General features: G+C 44.2%; 1 protein-coding gene across 1 annotated transcript in view; it reads right to left on the reverse strand.

Moving 5' to 3' along the window:
- LOC147708131 (two pore calcium channel protein 1-like) overlaps positions 1 to 22,716 on the reverse strand; it is a 531,957-nt gene that overhangs the window by 29,758 nt on the left and 479,483 nt on the right. Inside the window, exon 17 of the mRNA XM_086926891.1 lies at positions 21,591 to 21,787. Within this exon, the coding sequence (XP_086783017.1) occupies positions 21,670 to 21,787 (118 nt within the window). The 3' untranslated portion in view covers positions 21,591 to 21,669. The remainder of the gene's footprint in view (positions 1 to 21,590; positions 21,788 to 22,716) is intronic.

A 22,716-nucleotide genomic window follows, 5' to 3' on the forward strand; every position in this document is an offset into this window, starting at 1 on the left:
GGCAATAAAGAGAGAAAGACACATAACACCCACTGTAGATGACATACTGACAGATCTGAATGGAGCCCAGTGGTTTTCAAAGCTAGACCTCAACGCTGGGTATCACCAACTCCGATTGGCAGAAGAAAGCAGGTACATCACAACTTTCTCAACCCACCTTGGTCTCAGAAGATATAAGAGACTAAACTTCGGGATTTCATCAGCGGCGGAAATATTTCAAAATACAATCCAAGAAATACTATCTGGCCTACAAGGAGTGTTAAACGTAAGTGACGACATCCTGATACACTCCAAAACCAGTGAAGAACACCACCGGAGGTTGCGATCCACGCTCAAAAGACTAGCCGAACATGGAGTAACACTACACAAGGACAAGTGTAAGTTCTTTCAAAAGTCGATAGAGTTTTTCGGATACGTGTTCAGTTCCGATGGAGTCCAAGTTGATCCCAAAAAGTCACAAGCCATAAAGCATGCCTCCGCGCCGACCACAGCCTCAGAAGTGAGGAGCTTCATGGGCATGGCCCAATACTGTACCCGATTCATACCGAACCTAGCAACCATTGCCGAACCTCTCCGAAATCTAACCAAGAAGCAGAGTCCATGGAGATGGACGGAAACTGAAGAAGAAGCATTCAAGAAGATCAAGGATGCCCTCCTCGATGGGACAACTATGGCCTATTTCAACACGACAAAACCCACCGAAATACTGGTAGATGCCAGCCCAGTTGGGCTAGGAGCCCTTCTCACGCAGGAAACGGAGCCAGGGGTATGGGCGCCACTAGCGTTTGCGAGCAAGGCCCTCACCGCCACTGAAGCGAGATACTCTCAAATCGAACGAGAGGCTTTAGCCGTAAAGTGGGCGTGCAACCATTTCCACCTCTACATAAACGGACACCCCTTCAGAATGGTAACTGATCACCAACCCCTCATCCCATTGTTCAAAGGGACAGCTCCACACCCGCCACCGCGGATTGAAAGATGGGCGATCCAAATCCAACAGTACCAAATGGACCTTGTGTACAGACCAGGAGCAAAGAACCCGGCAGACTTCTTATCTCGACATCCAGCAAAGGAAGAAGCACCAGACGAAGAACCCGAAAGACAGACTGAAGAGTTTGTCAACATGATATCACAAGGATCATGCCCCCAAGCAATGTCAGCTGATAAAATCATAGCCATACACCGACGATGCCGTCCTGAGGAGAGTGGAGAACGCTGTGCACACAGGTGTGTGGGAAGGCTTCCTGCGAGACGTGCACGGTTGGAGTGAAGATGACCGTGCACGGTTAAATCAATTCTGGAAGATACACAATGAGATCAGCATCGCTGAGAATGGTCTCATCTTGAGAGGATCACGAGTGATAATCCCAAAATCTCTACAAGAACAAGCAACGGCGTTGGCACATGAAGGCCACCAAGGCACCAGGAGGATGAAGGCACGGATGCGGGAGAAAGTATGGTTCCCAAACTTGGAGGATACTGTAGACACCATGGTAAAGAATTGTCGGGCGTGTCAACTAACAGGAAGAGCTGAAGCTCCCGCACCAATTATCACAGAGGAACATGCGCCAGCACCATGGTCCTGGGTAAGCCTAGACTTTGGCAGCTTCCCGGACGGAAGAGTCACAGTAGTACTAGTGGACAGCTACACGAAGTATCCAGTAGTAGAAGTAGCCCAGTCTACAAGCTTCACGAACATACAACCAATATTGAGCAAATCTTTTGCACTATTTGGGATTCCTCGACAACTGAAAACAGACAATGGGCCTCCCTTCCAGGGGAGTGAGTTCAAAGAGTTCATGCAAAGACTAGGAATTCACCATCGCCGCATAACGCCACAGTGGCCTCAAGCCAATGGTGAAGTGGAGAGATTCATGAGGACAATCAACAAGGTGTTAAGAATTTCCACAGTGGAGGGCACTAACCCCGAAGATGCTCTTCAAAGCTTTTTACGAGAATACAGAAGCACTCCCCACAGCACCACACAAAGATCGCCGTGGGCTCTCATGTTTACAGGACCCAGACGTGATCTGCTACCCATGGCGGAAGAGTGGAGATCTGAGCCATACCATCCGGAAGGAACTCAGACCCGGCGGAAAAGGACCAATGACCAAGCAAGCAAGAGAAGGGGTGCTCAAGACCGACTACTGGCTCCTGGGGATCATGTGCTTATTCGGGCCCGTAGGCCAGGGGGAAAATTCAGAACACCCTATGAGACTGAACCATGGATTGTCAGAACAAGCAGAGGCACGGCAGTAACAGCCCGTCGCGAAAGTGAAGAAGTAACCAGAAACGTGTCGTGGTTCAAACGAATTCCATCAACACCTGCCAACACGGAGCGTCAGGTGGGATCACCGGAAAGGCCGGACAACAGCAGTGAACCAACAGGCACGCCTTTGAGCAGTCCGGCATCTGCCCAGCCCACCATGGCCGCAGAGCCACTGACGCCATCCGCGAGAGCATGCCCTGAGAACACTCCGGTAAGAGGAAGAAGGCAGTACAGCCTCAGGCCAAACCCTAGGCCCAGTCAAAGACTTGCAGACTTTATGTGTTAAACTAATTTGTTTCAAAGAACCAATTTGGGAAGGGATGTAGCATTCTAGTTGTTCGTAGCTCCGGCCTCGGCCGGAACTACGTAGGCACAATGTAGCACCTTCTGGCCAGGAGTGGCCAGAAGGCTATAAATAAATGGGCGGAGGTCGCTCGGGACTTCCGGCCCGACCAACCCTCAGTAGTGTGTGTCTGTGTCCCAGTTATTTACACATTGTCACGTCATTGCTTATACTGACCCCTTACAACTTCCTCCACAGGGTTCACAGTGATATATCACAGTGATATATAAAAAAATATATATCCCTGGTGCCATAAATCAGACTCATTACTCATTACCCCTCGGAAGCATTAATCAAAGGCTTTCTGATTTAGCTGGCTGCCCTGGCCCTCGTGACGGAGCAGGCAGCTGCTTTGGAGTATGACTCCCCCAACGAGGAGCTCAATTAGGCCCTTTATGCCATCCTACCAGGAAAGGCCCCGGGAACGGATGGACTCCCCTCTGAGTTCTATAGACTGTTTCACAAGGAACTAATAGAGAGCCTTTCAGAAGTCTTTAAACAGGTCAGTGGATGCAGTAGACCCCTGAACTGTATGAGAAAAGCCCTAGTTATTATGTTCCAGAAACCAGACAGAGATCTGCAGACCCCCGCTGTCCTATAGGTACCTATCCACCATCAACACAAATGAAAAATTGTTGTTTAATGATATAGCAAATAGAATTATGTAGGTAATGGCTCAGCTGGTACATACTGACTAATGCGGATTTTATTCCCAGACGCAGCATGTGGATGAGCATCCATTGCTTGCATCATGTAATGGATAGCATAGCTGATAGTGACACTGAGACTGCCCTAGTTGTTTTAGGTAAAGAAAAAACCTACAACATTCATCAATTGGACTACATGCACGCAGTTCTTGAGAAGAATTGGTGTGTCTGAGAATATGGAGCTCGATTAAGCTCCTTTATACAGACCCTCTGGCTAGAGTAAAATGGGGGGGGGGGGGGGGGTCAGATAGATAAACGGCAGGAAGGGGCACTAGACAGGGGTGTCAGTTGTCACCATTGCTTTTTTCACCGGCAGTGGAGCCCCTAGCGATCCATCTTCATACATTCATGAGAGTACGGGGAAAAACAGCAGGAGATATGACCCCCCGTGTACACCAATGACACATTAGTTTCTATGTCCCAAATAGTGGGGGTGATTCCTGTGCTTCTATGCAAACTACGAAAATTCTGTAAACTATCGGGCCTGCAACTCAACACACATAAAACTATACAGTTCCTGTTTGCAGCATATGTGCGACTGCCCCCCATGACTTACCTGATGTAGCCGTGGCTTAGCACATGAAGAAGTTCCACTATTTGGGGAGTATGACAGCACACACAGCAGAAAGGCAAAGTGCTTCAGGGCCTTGAAGCTTCGGTACATTTCAGGAACATGCTGCCACTATTAGTGATGGGGAGAGTGGCTTTGGCCAATTTTGTCTTCCTCCCACACTGCATATATACATTACAAAATGTACTGCGTCCCATATACAGATCGGCGTTCAAAAAACTGGATGCGCCAATATTCTCCCTAGTGTGTACCCCCCAAGATAGCTGCACATCTGCCAGGTTCCTTGTACCAGGGCTCGCACTCCAGCATAATCTGTTCTTAAAAAGGGCCTCATCATACACATGGACGGGTGCATGACTGCAGTTGCCCTGGACTGGAGTCCACACCCTCTGGAAGTCGTCATTTGTAGGCATTTGACTGTTTTTTAGGGATACTGGACACCTGGGCCTTGCTGCAGCCTAGTTGATGCCCATGGTGGCAGCACATCTTGCCTGTGAACTGCAGCAGCCATTACTGCCGACCGGAGAGTACTGCCAGATCATCTTCTCATCTAACCCACCAGAGGCCTAGATCATCAGCCGGTTGCTGAATCTGGGCATCCCCTTATCCAGTGACGTGTGCCGGGTTGGCCTGTCGGTGCCTCCATGTTGCGCAGCCTAGTCCAGACTGGCGCTATGAGTGGCGCTGCGTGGCCCCCTGTGTGCAGGCCAGTGGGCGCTGGCGCGGAGGTGAGCATTGTCCGCAAGGGTGACAGCACAAGTGGATGAAAGGAGCATAGTCACTGTCTCACTCCCAGCCTCTTGTTACCGCACAAACGGGTAGGGACTGTTGCTGATTGCCTGACCCAAGAATCCTCACATACACAGGGTGGGGCACAGCATGCTGTGTGCTGCCAACACGGAGACTACTGGTTATCACCCACACTTGTGCCCACCACATGTGGGAGGCAGACATAGGCCCCCCCCCCAGGACTATTGGGCCTGCTGAGGGCAAGATCCTGCCTCCCTCTGATGGAACTCGGATAACAGGGGGCTGGTTCATTGTGCCAGGGACTGGCCACATGCACATCATATAGCAGGTTCCTTATTGTGGGGCCAGTCTGGTCCTTAATAAGGAAGGTTAGAAACTGCTATATGTTATCCATGCTTCATCGACTTACTCACAGAAGGCTGTAGGTCACGCCAATGTTTGACTTCCAATATATGATCAACTTTTCCTGGGCGACAGGACTTACCTTGCAGTTTGTGGCCCACTGAGCAGATTAAATACAGGGTAAATTGGGCACCACACTTAGCCTTCCTCGCCTCTTGTGCAGAGTGAGATGTGGTGGAGACAGGGCAGCACCCCAGACAAGCACGGGAAAGCACAACTCTAAACAGCCTAAAATCACTTTCAAGTCCAAAGCCCAAAGCCACCCACTTCACTAACAACTTGGCTTCTATTGCAAACTGCACTGACTGTACAGCGCTGGACAGGTTGCTATACATTAGGTTAGGAGAACTCTGCAGGTCGAAGTTTCCAACCTTCCCACAGGAGCCGGAGCCCTGCCACACACTATCTTTGTTCCTCTACACTCAATCACATAAGAAGCTCATCACAAGACTCTATAACTCAGTGCAAAGAGAAGCCCCCATTGCAACCCCTGAAGCCAGAGTGAAGTGGGATCTGACACTCCAAATCCAATTACCTGACAAGGTATGCCTTTTCTACTGCACGCAAATGGGGTCTATATCCCTGAACTACATGTTAAGGTGTATTCATTTTAAAAATTCTACATCAGATGTATTTCACCCCAAATATTTTGTAGACAAGAGGTCTGACAACTGAGGCAGAGAGTAAGAGACGTTGAGGCCCAAACACTGACTTTTTGAACTTGGCTTGGACTAGTCCCATTATACACACATTTTGGGTTGATGTGTTCTGTTGTACTTTGTACATGAAGACACTGGTAGGCCAGGTTGTAAGTTCTTAAAGTCTTTTTTATTAATCCATGTCAAGTGGTATCAGACAAGGATCAGTGTTAGAAGTAAGTACCAGTAAGCAGAAGTAACTGATTAATAAGTTTATTCAGAATCTACAGCCCCACACCAGGTCACGGCGTGGTCAGGAAGCACAATAATATTACCGTTGACAGTTCCTGAACTGGAGGGGAATGTGGAACGTTGGGGAACCAATGGGAGGGGAGAGGTGACAATGGGTGCTCTCAAGTCAGAAAGGTAACCAGGGCACAGGGGGGAAACAAGGTTAGGATACAACACATCTTCCTCTCTTGAGAGTTTTAAAGGATTGAACCCTCGGTGATGAAACTTACATTCATGTGGGGGAAGCAGTGAACATTAATCATATACAAAGTCTTCATAACGTTTTGGCTTACGAATGGTTCGACCAAACCTTCCCGTGACACGGCTAGGATCAGAAACACAATCGGTGTCAGAGTGAGGATCATTACTGGTTCTGCCAGACCTGCCGCTGAAGCTACGACTGTCAGACATGACTTCAGAGTCAGAAAGTGAGTCGCCATGACAACCCCGCATTGGTAACGGAGTGTGAGGACTGACATCAACAGACCGGTCTGATGAGTGACAATCTGCACAGTCAGAGACAGGTGGGTGAACATGTGAGGTCTTATTGCTGGGCATGCAACCACGTTCTGAACTAGACATATCATAATCAACCCACAAATCTTTACTATGCACATTAGGTTGTATTGGACTTGGAGCTTTGCCTTCAAGATGGCATTTCGCCAACCTGCTCATGTGCCACACTTTCCCATCGTTGAGTTTAGCGGCGTTGTTATAAAGTTCATTGATGCGAAGAGGTGAGGTGAATCTGCTTTCTCCTTTCTTTACTTTTTTTTCTAAGCGAACTTTCACCAGATCACCGACTTTGAATGAGTGTTCTTTCGCGCTATGTTTTGCGTCATACCATTCTTTGTAGTATTTTTGTGCCTTGAATATGTTGTTCCTTATGACGTCGGGTGACCATTCAAGTTGCTTTGACACAGGCATCCATCCTAGGTCAATGCTCAGAGGCTGTCTGCTTCTCATGAGCACGAAGGGTGCATTGCGGGTGCTGGCACACGGAGAGATTCTGAAAGCCCAGAGGAGTTTGAACACTTCCTCTTCCCAGTTAAGGTTGGCATTCCTTGACAATTGTATGTGTCCCTTGAGGACACGGTTGAAGCGTTCTGTAAGACCATTTCCCTCTGGGTGGTACAATGAAGTAGTGTGGTGGGTGATACAGTTTCTTTCAAGGAATGATTTGAACATCATGGAGCAAAATTGTGGACCATTGTCTGTGAGAATGCATTTGGGTAGACCTTCACCTAGGAACAGTTTATCCAGGAATGATATAATAGTTGAACTGTCTACTTCAGAAACAATTTCTATTTCCGGCCATTTGGAGAAGTGGTCAATGACCACTATGATGTACTTGATCCCTCCATCATGTCCTTCTATTGGTCCAGCGATGTCCAGGCCTAATTTTTCCCAGGCCATTTGGGGAGGGTGAAGTGGAGAAAGGGAAACCTTGGATGTTTTGAGAACTTTATCAGAACCACTGCATTCGATACAGTTCCTTATGAGGATTTCAATTTGTTTGTCTATACCGGGCCACCAATAATAGGTTCTGACTCTTTGCTTGGTTTTAGTGATGCCAAGGTGGCCCATGTGGCAGAGTTTCAGGATTTTGTCTCTGAGCGTGATGGGGGCGATGGCCTTACCGACTCTGTACAACACGCCATTCTCAAAGCTGATTTAATTCCTTATTTCCCAATACAACTTAATGTTGTCTTGAAGGTGGCGTTTCTCCGGCCAAGAAGTGTTTACATATTTACGTACGTCGTTTAGAGTTGAATCCTGAGACATGTGATTCTCCCATTCTCCAGCAGAGATTCCCTCAAAGTCCGTGTTGAAGAGTAGAGCCACTCTTTCATCGTCCTCAGGAGCATTCAAATTCTCATTATGTGGCAGGGGTAATCTGCTGAGAAAATCAGCGACCTTGTTCTTGATACCTGGCCAATATTCCGCTGAGTAGTTGTAGTCCAATAATTTTATTGACATTTTACTCAGTCGTGGTGAGGCATTTTGCAACCCAGAAGCAGATAAGATTTTGATCAATGGCTTGTGGTCCGTTCGAAGATGTATGTTGTATCCCCATATGTATGCTCTGAAGTGGTTGAGTGCCCATGAACAGGCAAGCATCTCGCGTTCTATTACCGAGTACTTCTCCTCGGCAGGGGTGAGTGACCTAGAGGCAAAAGCCACAACCCATTCTTGATTTGAATTATCCTTCTGAGCTAGCACTGCACCTAATCCTTTGTTGCTTGCGTCCGTTGTGACATAGATTTCAGCTGTGGGATCGAATCCCTTGAGGAAAGGTGCTTCGCTTATTTCTTTTTTGATTGTTTCGAAGGTGGTTTGACATTCTGGGGACCATTCAAATTTTGTTTTGTTTTTCAGCAACTGCCTTAGACTGTATGTTTTTTCAGAAAAAATCCTTATGAATTTGGAGTAATACTCCGTTAATCCGAGGAAGGCCCTGAAGTCCTCTTTACTGGATGGGCAAGGAGCATTAAGAATGGCATCTACTAAACCCTGCTTTGGTTTGATGCCCTCATGACTGATAGTGTGCCCCAAATAAACCACTTGATCCTGAGAAATTTTACATTTATCTAGTTCAACTGTAAGACCATGCATTTTAAGTTTGTTGAAAACTTGCTTTAAGCGTGTGTCATGTTCCAGTTGATTGCCACCCATGACTAAAATATCGTCCTGGAAGAACCTGATGCCTGCAACGCCTTCCAAGATGGAAGTCATGACCCTTTGGAACAGCGCCGCGGCAGAGGCTAACCCAAACGGTACCCTAGTGAAACGGTAACAACTAAATGGGGTGATAAAAGTGGTGTATTTCTTGCTATCCACGTGTAGGGGTATCTGGTGATACGCGGATTTCAAATCTATTATTGAAAAAATACACATATCATTAGTGGCATTAAACATCTCACAAATGCGTGGAAGAGGATACTGATCAACAATAATGTTTTTGTTAAGATCCCTAAGATCTATGCACAGCCTAATTTTCCCATTGGGACGTTTAACCACAACTAAGGGAGAAACCCACTCCGCTGATTCAACTTCCTCAATTATTCCATCTTTGACCAGTCTATTCAACTCTGTTTGAACATCACTCCTTACCGACACAGGTAAGTGTCTTACCTTGTGAACACATGGAATGGCTGAGTCTTTGAGTTCAATTTTGTGTTCAAAACTGTTAAGAAGACCTACTTTTCCAGAGAACACTTCAGGAAAATCTTTATGAATTGTATTCTTGCATGACTCATCAACGGACAACACAGGATCAGCGCTGTTCGGGTTGAGGATTATTCCTAGATCGGCTTGATCACTCCAACCAAGTACTGAAGGTCCTTTTTTAGCAATGAAGAGTTTACAACAAGCTTTCCTGTTTTTGAACTCAAATTCCAATTCACGTGTTCCTAGAAATTCGATGTTGTTGCCTGTGTAACTTCTAGCAATGATGTTTGACTTCTCAAGCGTTGTTCCAATTTTATCAGTAAGTAATTGTTTCCATACATTCTCATTGATGATCGTGAAGGGGGAGCCGGAATCAGCCATTAGGTTTACAGTCACCCCTCCCAATTTCACATCGCACATGGGTTTCTTTTTTTTAGTGGGTGTAAGTTCCAATACGTCATATTCAATGGAGAACACGTAATTGATACTGTCTGAATCCGAATACTCTGAATTTTCATCTGAAGAGTCACTTTCATCCTGAATGTGTCTGACATGTCTGCTCTTCTTAAAGGATGCCCTGTTGCAGGCCTTGGCAATGTGACCTATCAATCCACATGACAAGCATTTCTGATGTCTAGCAGGGCACTTTGTGGAATCTGCTAAGTGGTTAGGAGAACCACATCGATAGCATTTGAGTTCAGGTGGATTTCTGTATTTACTGCTGTGACTTTTCTCGCTTTTGTGCTTAGATTTGTACGGTTCATTTTTTTTATGATACTCATGCGCAACTTCTTTATTGCTGGCCTTTTGTCTGAGTTTGTTTGCGTTGGAAGAATGGATTGCTTTAACCACCACTGGCTCATCTAAAAACGCTTTGGCACATCTGCCTGTTAGTTCAGCTTTTTTAACTAGGGCAACAACTTCTTTTAAGGAAGATTCACCATTAACCCAAAGCTTGTCTTGTATGTTGGGATTACTCGCATGCATAATGATTTGATCGCGTACAAATTCTTCTTGCAACTGACCAAATCTACAAGTTAAAGCCAGGTTGTTTAAGGCCGCCACATAATCATCTATGCTCTCATCTTTGCCCTGTTTCCTTCTTGAAAATTTGTACCGGTCAACAGCAACACAAACGATGGGTGAAAAATGGGCATCTAAGTCATCTAATGCATGTTGATAAACATCATTACCCTCTCTTACTTTCTTATCAATGTTATTATAAGTCTTGACACCGCCAGGACCTAAGCAGTACAACAACACTTTCTTTTTTTTTTCAGGAGTGAAATCCTCACTTTCCACAGTTTCTATATAATTGGTGAAGTACTCTCTCCACTCCTTCCATGGCATGCTAGGAGCACCTTTGAGAGGTAGGAAAGCTTGGGGTTGCGCAAGATTTAATGAACTGAGGGCACACATTGCTAAAAACGGAAGTATGAAGCTAACAAGTCTCTGATTTAAAAGCGCAACGAAATTCCAAGTAGCAGTTGTTCCTAGTGCAGCTTGACTCTAGTCTTCGGAGGATTAACTGATCAATTATAAATTACAGTTATAGCAGAAATAATTTTACAGGCCTGGGGCATCAGCTCAGTTGTCACAGAATGAATTGTCAGTAACCGTACAGATTTCGTTTTAAAGTAATGTAGGTTTTGTTGTAACAGTCTTTTCCATAAACTGTTTGCATGAAAAACACAATTCTGTTAGAATTACATGGGTGTGCACATCACCGTGTATGTGCCTGGTCTGAACGCGAAGTTATGCGAGTTCCGGAGATTTCACCACAAGATGGCGCCAGACGCTGCGTTCCAGTGACGTGGAACGTGCAGAAGCATGCGCAGAAGAACAGAACTGAGGGAAATGCAAGGCGCGAAAACAGCTGACAGGAAATGTCACTGCGCGCTTGTGAGGAAGGCGCTTCCTTCTCAACCAAACAGGACGAAGAGGAATGTCCATGTACACAAAGGAAATCACCAGGCGTCTCCACAGACATTCAATTACCAGCGCAGCTCCACCTTTGCCATGTCACAGCAACAACCTTCGAAGCAGCAGTGCGCAGCCACTCAAACGGCAACTCTTCATCCGATGCTCGGGCTGTGCTTACCGACTGGTCGTCATTGAAGGCGGTGGGGGCGGAGACTGTGGGACACACGCTGGAAAACAGCCGAGCCTCTCAAGATGCAGGAGAGGAATGTAGAATCACTCACGCCAGGAAAGCCGACCCTCCTGAGATTTCGGCAGGCAGGCGCTTCAACTCAGGTGTCGCCGCAGGGTAGCTCCAAGGACATCGATCAATTTCAGGCTTTAGCGTCGAGCATCATACGGAGTTCAGGTAGGAGGGCATTTTCAGTCATACTGCTTAGTTCCTACGATTGAAGTAGATCAATCCGTGGTGAGGGGCTGTGGTTTACCTCGTCGCCACTTGTTAGAAGTAAGTACCAGTAAGCAGAAGTAACTCATTAATAAGTTTATTCAGAATCTACAGCCCCACACCAGGTCACGGCGTGGTCAGGAAGCACAATAATATTACCGTTGACAGTTCCTGAACTGGAGGGGAATTTGGAACGTTGGGGAACCAATGGGAGGGGAGAGGTGACAATGGGTGCTCTCAAGTCAGAAAGGTAACCAGGTAGAAACAACAATGGTCCCTGGCAGGGAGATGAATGATTGGAAAATGAATATAGACTCAGTCAGTTCTTTATTAATGAAGACATACCCAGCCGGGCAGTGGTCTTCAAAGTTTTATATTTAAATGAAGACATACAAAACAAAATAACACCTTCAACAGTTCACGTGCGTGGGGCACAAGCCTGTACCCAACCACGACCGTGCACAGACAAAGACATACACAAAAGGGCTTTTACAAGGCAAAATCAACAATCTCAATAGGGTTCCAATTTTTGGACAGAGAGATTACTTATAGGTACCATTACAATGTTTCATATTGTACATTTTCCCAGGTATATGGTACACAATGGGTCGACGACGTTTCGGACCCCCTTGTTAAATACTGTGGTCCATCATCAGGACAAGGAAATGATTGCCTTTTTAGTTATTAGCCTCTTTAGCCGGAATTTCAGTATAAATTTCTGAAGGTCTGGGGGCGGGAAAAGATTAATATCTTGAGTCCACTTGTACCAGTAAATCAGTAAAGGGTTCTTGAGGGTCCAAGGCGGGAAAGAGTAAATATCTCGAGTCCGCTTCTACCAGTGTACACCAATAAGAATTTCTCGAGGGTCCAGTGGCGGCAGACGAGTAGTGTCTTATTCCGCTTGTGCCTTCTGAGCCGAGTATTATCGGAAGCGCCGAGTCGCGCTGGGGTCCTGAAACCAGGGGGCCGGATCAATCGGCAGGCATTGAGCTCCTGCCGCCACTGGACCCTCGAGAAATTCTTATTGATGTACACTGGTAGAAGCGGACTCGAGATATTTACTCTTTCCCGCCTTGGACCCTCAAGAACCCTTTACTGATTTACTGGTACAAGTGGACTCAAGATATTAATCTTTTCCCGCCCCCAGACCTTCAGAAATTTATACTGAAATTCCGGCTAAAGAGGCTAATAACTAAAAAGGCAATCATTTCCTTGTCCTGATGATGGACCCCAGTATTTAACAAGGGGGTCCGAAACGTCGTCGACCCATTGTGTACCATATACCTGGGAAAATGTACAATATGAAACATTGTAATGGTACCTATAAGTAATCTCTCTGTCCAAAAATTGGAACCCTATAGAGAATGTTGATTTTGCCTTGTAAAAGCCCTTTTGTGTATGTCTTTGTCTGTGCACGGTCGTGGTTGGGTACAGGCTTGTGCCCCACGCACGTGAACTGTTGAAGGTGTTATTTTGTTTTGTATGTCTTCATTTAAATATAAAACTTTGAAGACCACTGCCCGGCTGGGTATGTCTTCATTAATATAGAACTGACTGAGTCTATATTCATTTTCCAATCATTCATCTCCCTGCCAGGGACCATTGTTGTTTCTACATGATTAACCTCCCCGAGGTCCCTCGCTGATACCAATTGGGGTCCCCTTGTTGTTTAAATAGAAAGGTAACCAGGGCACAGGGGGGAAACAAGGTTAGGATACAACAATCAGCCATGTAACAACTCTTAACCCAGCCCCCATATCTCCTACGACACTGGTAGCCAGGTTGTAAGTTCTTAAAGTCTTCTTTATTAATCCTTGTCAAGTGGTATCAGACAAGGATCAGCCATGTAACAACTCTTAACCCAGCCCCCATATCTCCTACGCCAGCCCCACCAGGAGCAGTCTGCCTAGCCGCTCAGCCCATCTCCAACTGTCACCACTCATCCACACAGGCACCCAGGCATTCCATTCATCACAGTCACACCAACATTCCGTCACCATCTCTCACTCTGGCTGAGCAGCTAGGAGGTCCTAGGCTGATTCACATATGAATGTAAACCTTAGGATATAACATTATCCCTTTCCTTTTAAAATTAAAACAAAACTTACAATTTTAAAGAAAAGAACTATTCACAAAAGACGATAATGTTCATAACTAAGGGATGAAATTGAATTCAAAACATCACCAAAGAGAGAACAAAGCAGACAAGAAAAGATGGGCAGAATATAACATAAAAAACATGCATAAAAATCCTCCATCCTCCCTCATGAAAAAATGTTAAGATTAATTAGATATTAAACCATCAAACAATGTCCAATTGGGAAGGAAAAACAGCAATAAAACATTTCAAACTAGCAATAACCCCATCCTTTCCCAATAACACAAAATAAAGAGATGTAGTGAAGGATGCACACACCCCACAACAAACACTGAGGCCAGAAACAGACAACAAGGGTGAACCAACACTACAAATACATGTGTCCCACAATATGGACCACATAGAGGGTACACACAGTGAGGCGCAAGGCGACTTACACACGACAACAACTGAAGCGCGGAGCGACTTACACGGGACAGCATGTGACGTGCAGGGCGACTTACACAGGACAACACGTGAGGCGCAGGTTGACTTACACACAACAACATCTGAAGCGCAGGGCGACTTACACAGGACAACATGTGAGGCGCAAGGCAACTTACACACAACAATCACGACACAAAAGAATAACCCTCATGAAAGGGTGCACTCACCCCGTGTAAGGGTAAAAATGTAAATATGAAATAAAGTGGGACCTAACCCTCATGTAAGGGAAGAAAATCAATTCCACAACAATAAATTGTAAATAATGCAGGCTATGTGTAAGCATGGCATAAGAAAACAATTGCTGTGGAGCAAACCCACTATAACATGTTCAAAAAGAAAACATATACGTTAAAAATTGACCCCAAACTATACTGAAAACACCTGCAATACTCAATATGTACAACTGTAATACTAAAATGACACTTTGACTTAAACGCTGCATACTGTTCTGTTATTAAAACATCAAAAACAAATGTGAATGATAATCACTAGATGGCAGCCTTGCACAGTGATGAATGAAGAGAAACACAAAGAACAATATTCCTGTATTTTGAACAATACCACGCTGCAGTAGTGCTCGAGTTAAAAAGTATTCCGATGAGTCTTCCAAGAATCTTTCCCATTGATGCAGAAAAGTCTTGCTGTTAGAGTTTGCTCCACAATGAAGATTAAACTTGCTCTCTACGCTGGACATGCGCTCCATTGTACACAAAATTCAACTAAGTTAAATACCTGCTCGTGATGTGATACTCAAACCTTCTTTTTTTTTCTTGTCACAACGTCAGTAATAAAGCTCAATAAATCTTTTGCTTTCTTCGAGTAAGAGCTTGAACTGGGCAAAGCTTAAAGAAGGTGGCAACCACAATATGACTACACGTTGGATGACGCTGTGCAGGGTGGTTGGAGGCGAAAGCATGCACCCTAAATCTCTGCAGAGTGAGGATGAGATTTAGACAGAATGCAATGCGTCACCGGCACTTACAGAATCCGTCAGCAGGTAGGGGCGGGCGCTGATCATGGCGCACATTAATATTTTAAACTGTAAGAATGGCGGTTTAACTGCAATTTGTAAGCCCCCTAAAAGAATACAATAAACTAATCCCAAGAGACAGGCAAGAACGTGAAGTCACTGTTTAAAATATTCACTGCTCTATTGACATTGGCTCGAGCGATGACATATTTAAAAATAAAAGAGGCGGTTAGAAAGACACTGCAGACCCCAAAACTCAGCATAAACTTAGGTAGAAAGTTAAAGTTGATCTCACATGACGCCCCTCACTTTGGCACAGAATGCGAGAGATAGCAATAGTCTGCAGTTAGTTAACAATGCGATGAAACAAGCCCTGTTCCTCTGTGTCCATTTTAAGTAAAAACTCGTAAACTTGCCAAACAGTCTCAAAATGCAGTAAGCTTCTTTTGAAATAAAAAACTGTCAGGCTGACCACAGCTGACACCAAAACAAAGTGAGAGGAATGTCCCACGCTGTCTATTTTAAATGTATGCTGCAAACTCCAAACCAATTTGTGGAAATGTAGAGGATCAAATCAAAATCCACTTTGTTAACTGTCCTTAGTAGTGTACTCCTTGAGACAAAGCACTCGACTTATCAAGCTTCCAGTCAACCATTCCTTGTACACTTGACTCCAGATTGCGAAAATTGTTCAGGGTCACACCAGTATCCTCTTTGCAAAATGACCTTAACTGTGCTCTCAAAGAGACCAAGGTACAAATCTTAACACCACACCGCTCCTGTGTGGCACCTATGAAATCACTTCACTGAGTTAGACCATAACTCACATATGAATAGCCACAGTTCCCTTGCGCAGTGGATACATCCATACAATAGATTCAAAGGGAAGTGGTAGGTTGAAAGTCAGTACATTCATACCCTAACATACAGACCATACCTGTGGTCAAGTCCATGGAGTAAGATCAGGCAGGACACAAGTTGGGCCCGTCGATGACAGGACACTGGTGGAGCTGGCTTGCCTTTTACTCCAGTCAGCGTCATGTATTTTCTTTCTTTTTTCTTTGTATTTGCGCTGGTTACAATGGTTTCTTTATAGTCTCTGGGTTTCTGTTCAATCCATATGTACGCTTGGGTCCAGGTCCGCTCATCGCCAAAATATGTTGTACTTTGTACATGAAGACACTGGTAGCCAGGTTGTAAGTTCTGAAAGTCTTCTTTATTAATCCATGTCAAGTGGTATCAGACAAGGATCCGCCATGTAACAACTCTTAACCCAGCTCCCATATCTCCTACGCCAGCCCCACCCGGAGCAGCCTGCCTAGCTGCTCAGCCCATCTCCAACTGTCACCACTCATCCACACAGGCACCCAGGCATTCCATTCATCACAGTCACACCAACATTCCGTCACCATCTCTCACTCTGGCTGAGCAGCTAGGGGGGACCTAGGCTGATTCACATATGAATGTAAACCTTAGGATATAACATGTTCCATCACTTAACAGTAATGCTAGATGTACCAATTTAACCCTCACCTCTAGTGAGCTTGTTAGTTTATACATTTGAGCTCCCAAAGGGTGTATGTCGCTTGGCATCTGTGGCACTACTTCTGGAGAAAAGGAGGGTGGAATGTATGTGAGGTAGGAATCATTCTCCAAAGGTGAAAAACCGGTGATCTGATATGACATTTTGTATTGAACAGCTGGAGCACTATCACTCCACATTGCTCCCAGCGAATTGGCCCAAATACATTTATACTATGTTTATTAGCCCTCTCAGTAGGGCTCACCATTAAGCAGATTCTCCATTGACTCAAGGGTAGCAAATGAGATGCTGTTACTTGTACATGGTTGAAACCGTGACCAGTAGGCAGTGCCTTAATATGGTTATCTGATTTATGGTGCTAATACTGCTTTCTATGTTTGCATCAGTATTAACTGTGGTCTATAACACCTCCTGTTTGCTTAATGTTGTATTGTTATCAGTAAATGACCTGGAAAATGCAATGCACCAAAGTTAAAATAAAACCTTGTGAGCTTTGCGGATAACCTTGATATTCAACCTCCTGTTTCTCTAAATAATGAGCTGACTTAATCCAGATAGTACACTAATGATATGCTCCCTATGTTCTACAGGTGTTGATTAAAAAATCTGAATGACATTGAAAAATATGGCCACAACTAGGTTAAGGATATTAACTAAGACACAGTGTGTGGCTTGCAGAAAGTTCACGAGAATTACATGACCAAGAGGGCATAACATGATATTCATACTACTTAAAAGAATTATGGAATGCTGTTTTGCATTCATCACCAGATTTGATTTGTAGGAGCCGATAGGCCCCATCCAGATTTATTTTTATTAATATTGTGGCACCTCTAACCGGATCAAGGATGCCTGTTTGCATTGTAAAGGATGGCAGTCTTTGATGGTAATCTTGCTATGTCCTCTTTAGTCGACACAACATCTAAGTTCCTGTGACTTCTTTGGCACGAAAAACATAGATGAACCAGCAGGTTATGAAGATTGGGTCATTGTCTTCGTTCTTCTGTGAATAGCTCCTAATGGTTTCTTATTCTAGTAGACAGTAGATGTGGCCAAAAGATGTGGTGTTGTGAGGTTCAATTGGTATTGCACAGTGGCACAGTCAATACTTAAGGTTTCTTAGAAACATCCAGGAAGGCATGGTAATTAATTGGAATAACTGCAAGAATTTTAGTGACCATCTTGACTATGAGCGTGGCCTGCATATCAGCCAGCCACTACCCCTTCCAGCAGTTGAGCTGATCAGCAGTTCTTGCTGAGTGGTGATCTAGCATTTGCCTTGCCGGGGATAGAATGTTTGCCTGATGCTACTGGTTATCAAAAGTACCTGCTAGCACGTCTCACATGTAAATAACATTGTTTACTTTTACTGTCTTTGCATCCTCTGATTCTATGCTATCTAATACAAGACTCCTCTCAATTAACCTGAGGAACAAAATAAATAAGCTTCTAAGGATTGTTTTTGTGCAGGAAGGTGTCCCTTCCTGCACAAAAACAATCCTGCCTGTAATGCAAGCACCCTTGCACTATGCTGCAAGGGTGTCCTGTTGTGTAAATTAATAGCAAATGTATTCCACCCATGAGGTCATGCCTGGTGTGGCCGCATATATAAGTTACAGTATTAGGCTTCATGTGATAATCCTTAAAATGAACCATTCTACACCTGCCACTACAATGAAGGTGTGGTAAACTTAAATAACAACCTGCCTCCCCCTTAATGTGATGTTTAGGGTGGGTGAATAAGGGAACTCTTAGCAAATTAACCCTAGGTGGCAGTGCACCATATATGTTATTTTATTTTAAAATAAGTGCCCCTGTGGCAGCTGCAGGTAAAAGTGTTGGGCCGGCTTTGGGGGATTTCCAGAGACGACCAAAAGGGAAAATTATTTATTTATTTAATTTCCCCTTGCGCTCTTGAAATCGCCCTCCCCCTCCCCTCTCCACCCAGCCGGCTCCACCGCTCTTACCTGCAGCGGCAGCGGCTCATTAAGTGTAAATCCCCGCTATTACTATGAAGCAACATGTTTAAATGTTGTTTTGCATAAAGTTCCCAACCCTTTGAAGAGAATCAGACAAGGGCCAATGACCCTCTCATCTAGGGTCAGGGACTCACTGAGCCCAAAATAATGAGCTACTCTCAAAGTGATAAACCAACTTTACCAAGGCTAATCTACGGAAAAGAAAAGTAGAATGGTTCTTCTCGGACTGGGGAACAGAGAAAAAAACATATCCAGCAACTAAACACGAATGATAGGAGTGATTCAGGGACGGTCTTGTATGTTTTACAATTTGTGATATCAAAGGATATCAATCTGTCTTTTACAATATCTCGCACGACAGTGTGTGAATGCATTTGCAGAATCAACTTAGTGGTGCTGTTGCCCTATGCAAATCCCTGGATTTTGCATATTGTTGACCTTTGACAATTAGAGCATCCCCCTTCCTATCAACTGAAAATATAACAATTTTTTACCATGGAATTAACACACCCTATAAGCTAAAAATAAGCTATCCGTCAGAGTGACATAGCTTCCCCTCCTCTTCCAAAAGTGGCATAACTGACCTTTTTGTGACAGTCAGTCACACTTACAGTTATTAACACCCATGCTCTGCCATACTTTAATAAGCATAGCCTTAAGCTCCTACTTCACATATTAGGCCTACACTCCAAGAACTAGCAGGCAGGTGCATGGAAAGGGGAGCTCATGCCTCATTGGTGTCATGAGAAACCAATTAGGCAAGTCAATATGCACCACAGCCTACCTAAATTCCATGTAAGTTGTTTGAACTAACATATTACTGGCCCTGAAGCAATAACAAGAGTTAAATTACAAATCATTTTTTTTCAGTTACAAAAGCAAAGGAAGAAAGAAAGATAGAAAATGGCAATCCAACCTTGCTAACATAATCCTACAGCACTAAGAAAAGAAACATGCACATTATATACCAGTGATATGGACTTCTCCTAAAACAAAAATAACAACCAAAGACCCTAAAGGCGGTATTTGGTGGCCCCAGTCCCAAGCCAAGGGCATCAGACTGGTCTTAAGTACATCTCTCATCTCCGAGCAGAGACGTACTGTTTTTTTACCATCATGCGGCCCACATTTTCCTCACAGTTGCACCAATCCCTGAAAGTTTAAGAAAGTGTTTTCTGTCAATTCCCAGGGTTTAGCAGTTTGTAAATCAATAAGTTAGCGTAATAAGGGCACCCAAAAGTAAGAATTCCATGTGATGTCTCTCCTCTAAGGTAGGGCCAACCTGTTTTAATAACTCAGTCAGCCAATAATTAACCGTCAGTGGCATTTGTAGAAAAATCATTAAACAACCCCTCCTCAAAACAGGCGAAGCTACCCATCATTTCCCAGTCATCCAAACTACTCCAACAGGCAGTATCTGTTGGCCTCTCATTACAGGAATGTAAGAGCTGAGAGTGAATAGCGTTCTGAATCATCTTAGCTCTTAGAAAGGTATCAATATAGCCGGAGCACCTCCAAGCAATCCCTATTCCTACAGCAGTGTCGCAAGAGGCGTGGCCACGCACTGTCAGTTCAATATGCCTCAAGAGATTAATCATTTCCAGAGCAGTCGCCCTACAAATCCGAGATATATTTAGTATCAGCCGGAAGAAAATCAAGTTCCCCAATTCTTCAGAGCCCACAAAACCCCCCACCTTTGTAGCCTGTATTAGCTCCCAGTCAAGAAAAGATGCCACTTCAAGCTGCTCACACACGCCTACAAAGCCCTCCATAACATGGGACCTAAATACCTGAACAACCCTCTGACCTTCCACCAACCCACCAGACAACTACGTTCTGAGGCTTTGGCTTTTGCCACCCGCACCTGCATCCTTCGTACCCAAACCGGAGGACACTCCTTCTCCCACCTTGCAGCCAAAGCCTGGAATAACCTCCCTATCGTCCTCTGAACTTCTACCTCCCTCACTGGTTTCAGAAGAAGACTCATGACCTGGTTGTTCAAGTATCTCCACTGCATGCTAGCGCCTGGTTACCTCTCAGGGAGATTAGCGTGCTCTATAAATCTTAATTGATCTTGATGATGCACTGAGTTAGCAGCCTGAACGACTACAGCCTAGACAACTTTTTTCTTTATAATTTCTCCTAAGTATTGGAATGTCTCCATTTGTTGTCATAGTCCCTTTGCCGCCTAGTTAGTTTTCAGAAATAAACATGTGAAGTATCCAAAACCAGAGCAAAGCACAATATAACAGTCAGCTCTGTTTAGTTCTCTCAGTTTTAGTAATTGAGCTGAGATTGCTTCAGATTTAGATTCCGGTACTGGGAATGTGGATGGTAATTTTATCCATTGTATATAGGGTTAGCCAAAACCAAAACTTCATGAGCCTTCAGTGAGACAGAATAAGCGAGTGGAAGGGAAAGACACAATGAGAAAGAGATGAAGCAAGTTCAGGAGCAGTGATCACTAAAGCATGTCGCTTGAACCCAGTCTTTTAAGTCCTTCCCTATGTGGAATGAACTAAGTGCAACAAAACTCTCTCAAGTGTTTGAAGCTAGATTTATTATTTTAGGACTTAAAAGAACCTATTTTAGTCACATATATAAAATATAAAAAAAACCAGTATATAATCCTGTGCAGGTATAACTGGTGCTGTATCTGTATGCTTTGTACTCTGGGCTTTTGGAGCTGATCTGCAGTTTAATTTGATTATTAGTTAGAATTCCCCTTTCAAGAAGGCTGCTTGTGCGCCACTGATGGAGTGACGATTTAAGACTTTCCAGTCCAAAGGAATACTGATGTGGCTTCTTTCTGTCAAGACTTCCATAACACTTCTATTACTTAGGAGAACGTGATAACCTGTTGTTCATGGCTAAAGAGAACAGAGCTCAAAGATTTCTTCACTATGTTTGTTGAGGTCACAATGAGCAACCATCTAAGTGTTTCTATAATACACCTCAATGCCAAACAAGCAAGATATCAGTTTCTTGCTGGATAAGTGGAGACAGTAAAGAAAGCTATATCCTTTGAAGGCAAACAGTGAGTGCACCTTAAAGTCGTGGAATGCTAGCAAGACTTTCCTTACTTACTCTTGGATTCCAACTCCAAGTTCTTGAATCTTCTTCTCAATGACAGTTTCAACTTCACTTTTTTCAACTGAATACTCCACAAAGAAAGCTTCCAAAATAAAGGCTACAAAAATGCTGGACAAAAAGCAAAAACAGACGTTAATGAAAATGTTAGACGATCTTATGCAAGCATTACAAACATTGATTATTATCACCTTTGCCTTACGATGGCTCTTGCAATACCAGTACGCACAATGTATCTGCTCATGCTAGCAGTTGTTGAGTTTGGAGTATTGTTGGTGTACATCAATACTCCTCAAGTATCATATCTCACCCCCTCTGGACGAGGAGACTATAGTTTGGTAGACCGGATTCTTCGTCAAAACGTGGCAGAGCTCCGATTAGCTTTAATTAGAGTGCCATTGACTATATTATGGAGTACTGTAATAAGTTGGCTTGGACAACTCCCCATGTTTTTGATCGAGTATCCTTGAGTGCCCTGTCCATCAAACAATAGGTAAGACCCATAGTCTCCTAAGTGCATCAATGGAGATGTTTGAAAAGTTGGTGGACCATAAAATGAAAATTCATGAAAAATATAAAATATTTGGTTGATTCTTTGGCAATGTGCAGCATCTAGGTTTTGTAATGAAAAGGGCATTCATTTGTGTCATATGACAGTAAGAGATGGAGGGCAGGTATTCCCAGTCAGTTTCTTCTATATAGTTCTAGCAATCAATGAATGTTAGATTCACAACCAAATCCAGGACACTATTTGAATTTTGGGAACATTCCCCTCACAACTGGAAATCACAGCCAGAGGATCACCTATGATGAAGACTCAGTCATCTTAGACATAGTTGTCATTGGCCAACAGCTGGTAAAGGAAGCTCCTCTGAAGTATATTGTAATGATAATGAACAAAATTAACATGTCCCTTTAAACCTCATTTAGGGCAATATGTGGAGGTGGGTCCTGCCTATTTCGCAAGTTGTTTCAGCTTATACCATCAGGAGGGAATTAGATTAACTCCCACTGAATCTAGAAGAACCAAAAGCTTTGTT

Source organism: Lissotriton vulgaris, chromosome 6 (genome assembly GCF_964263255.1).
Source record: "Lissotriton vulgaris chromosome 6, aLisVul1.2, whole genome shotgun sequence".
NCBI classification, from domain to species: domain Eukaryota; kingdom Metazoa; phylum Chordata; class Amphibia; order Caudata; family Salamandridae; genus Lissotriton; species Lissotriton vulgaris.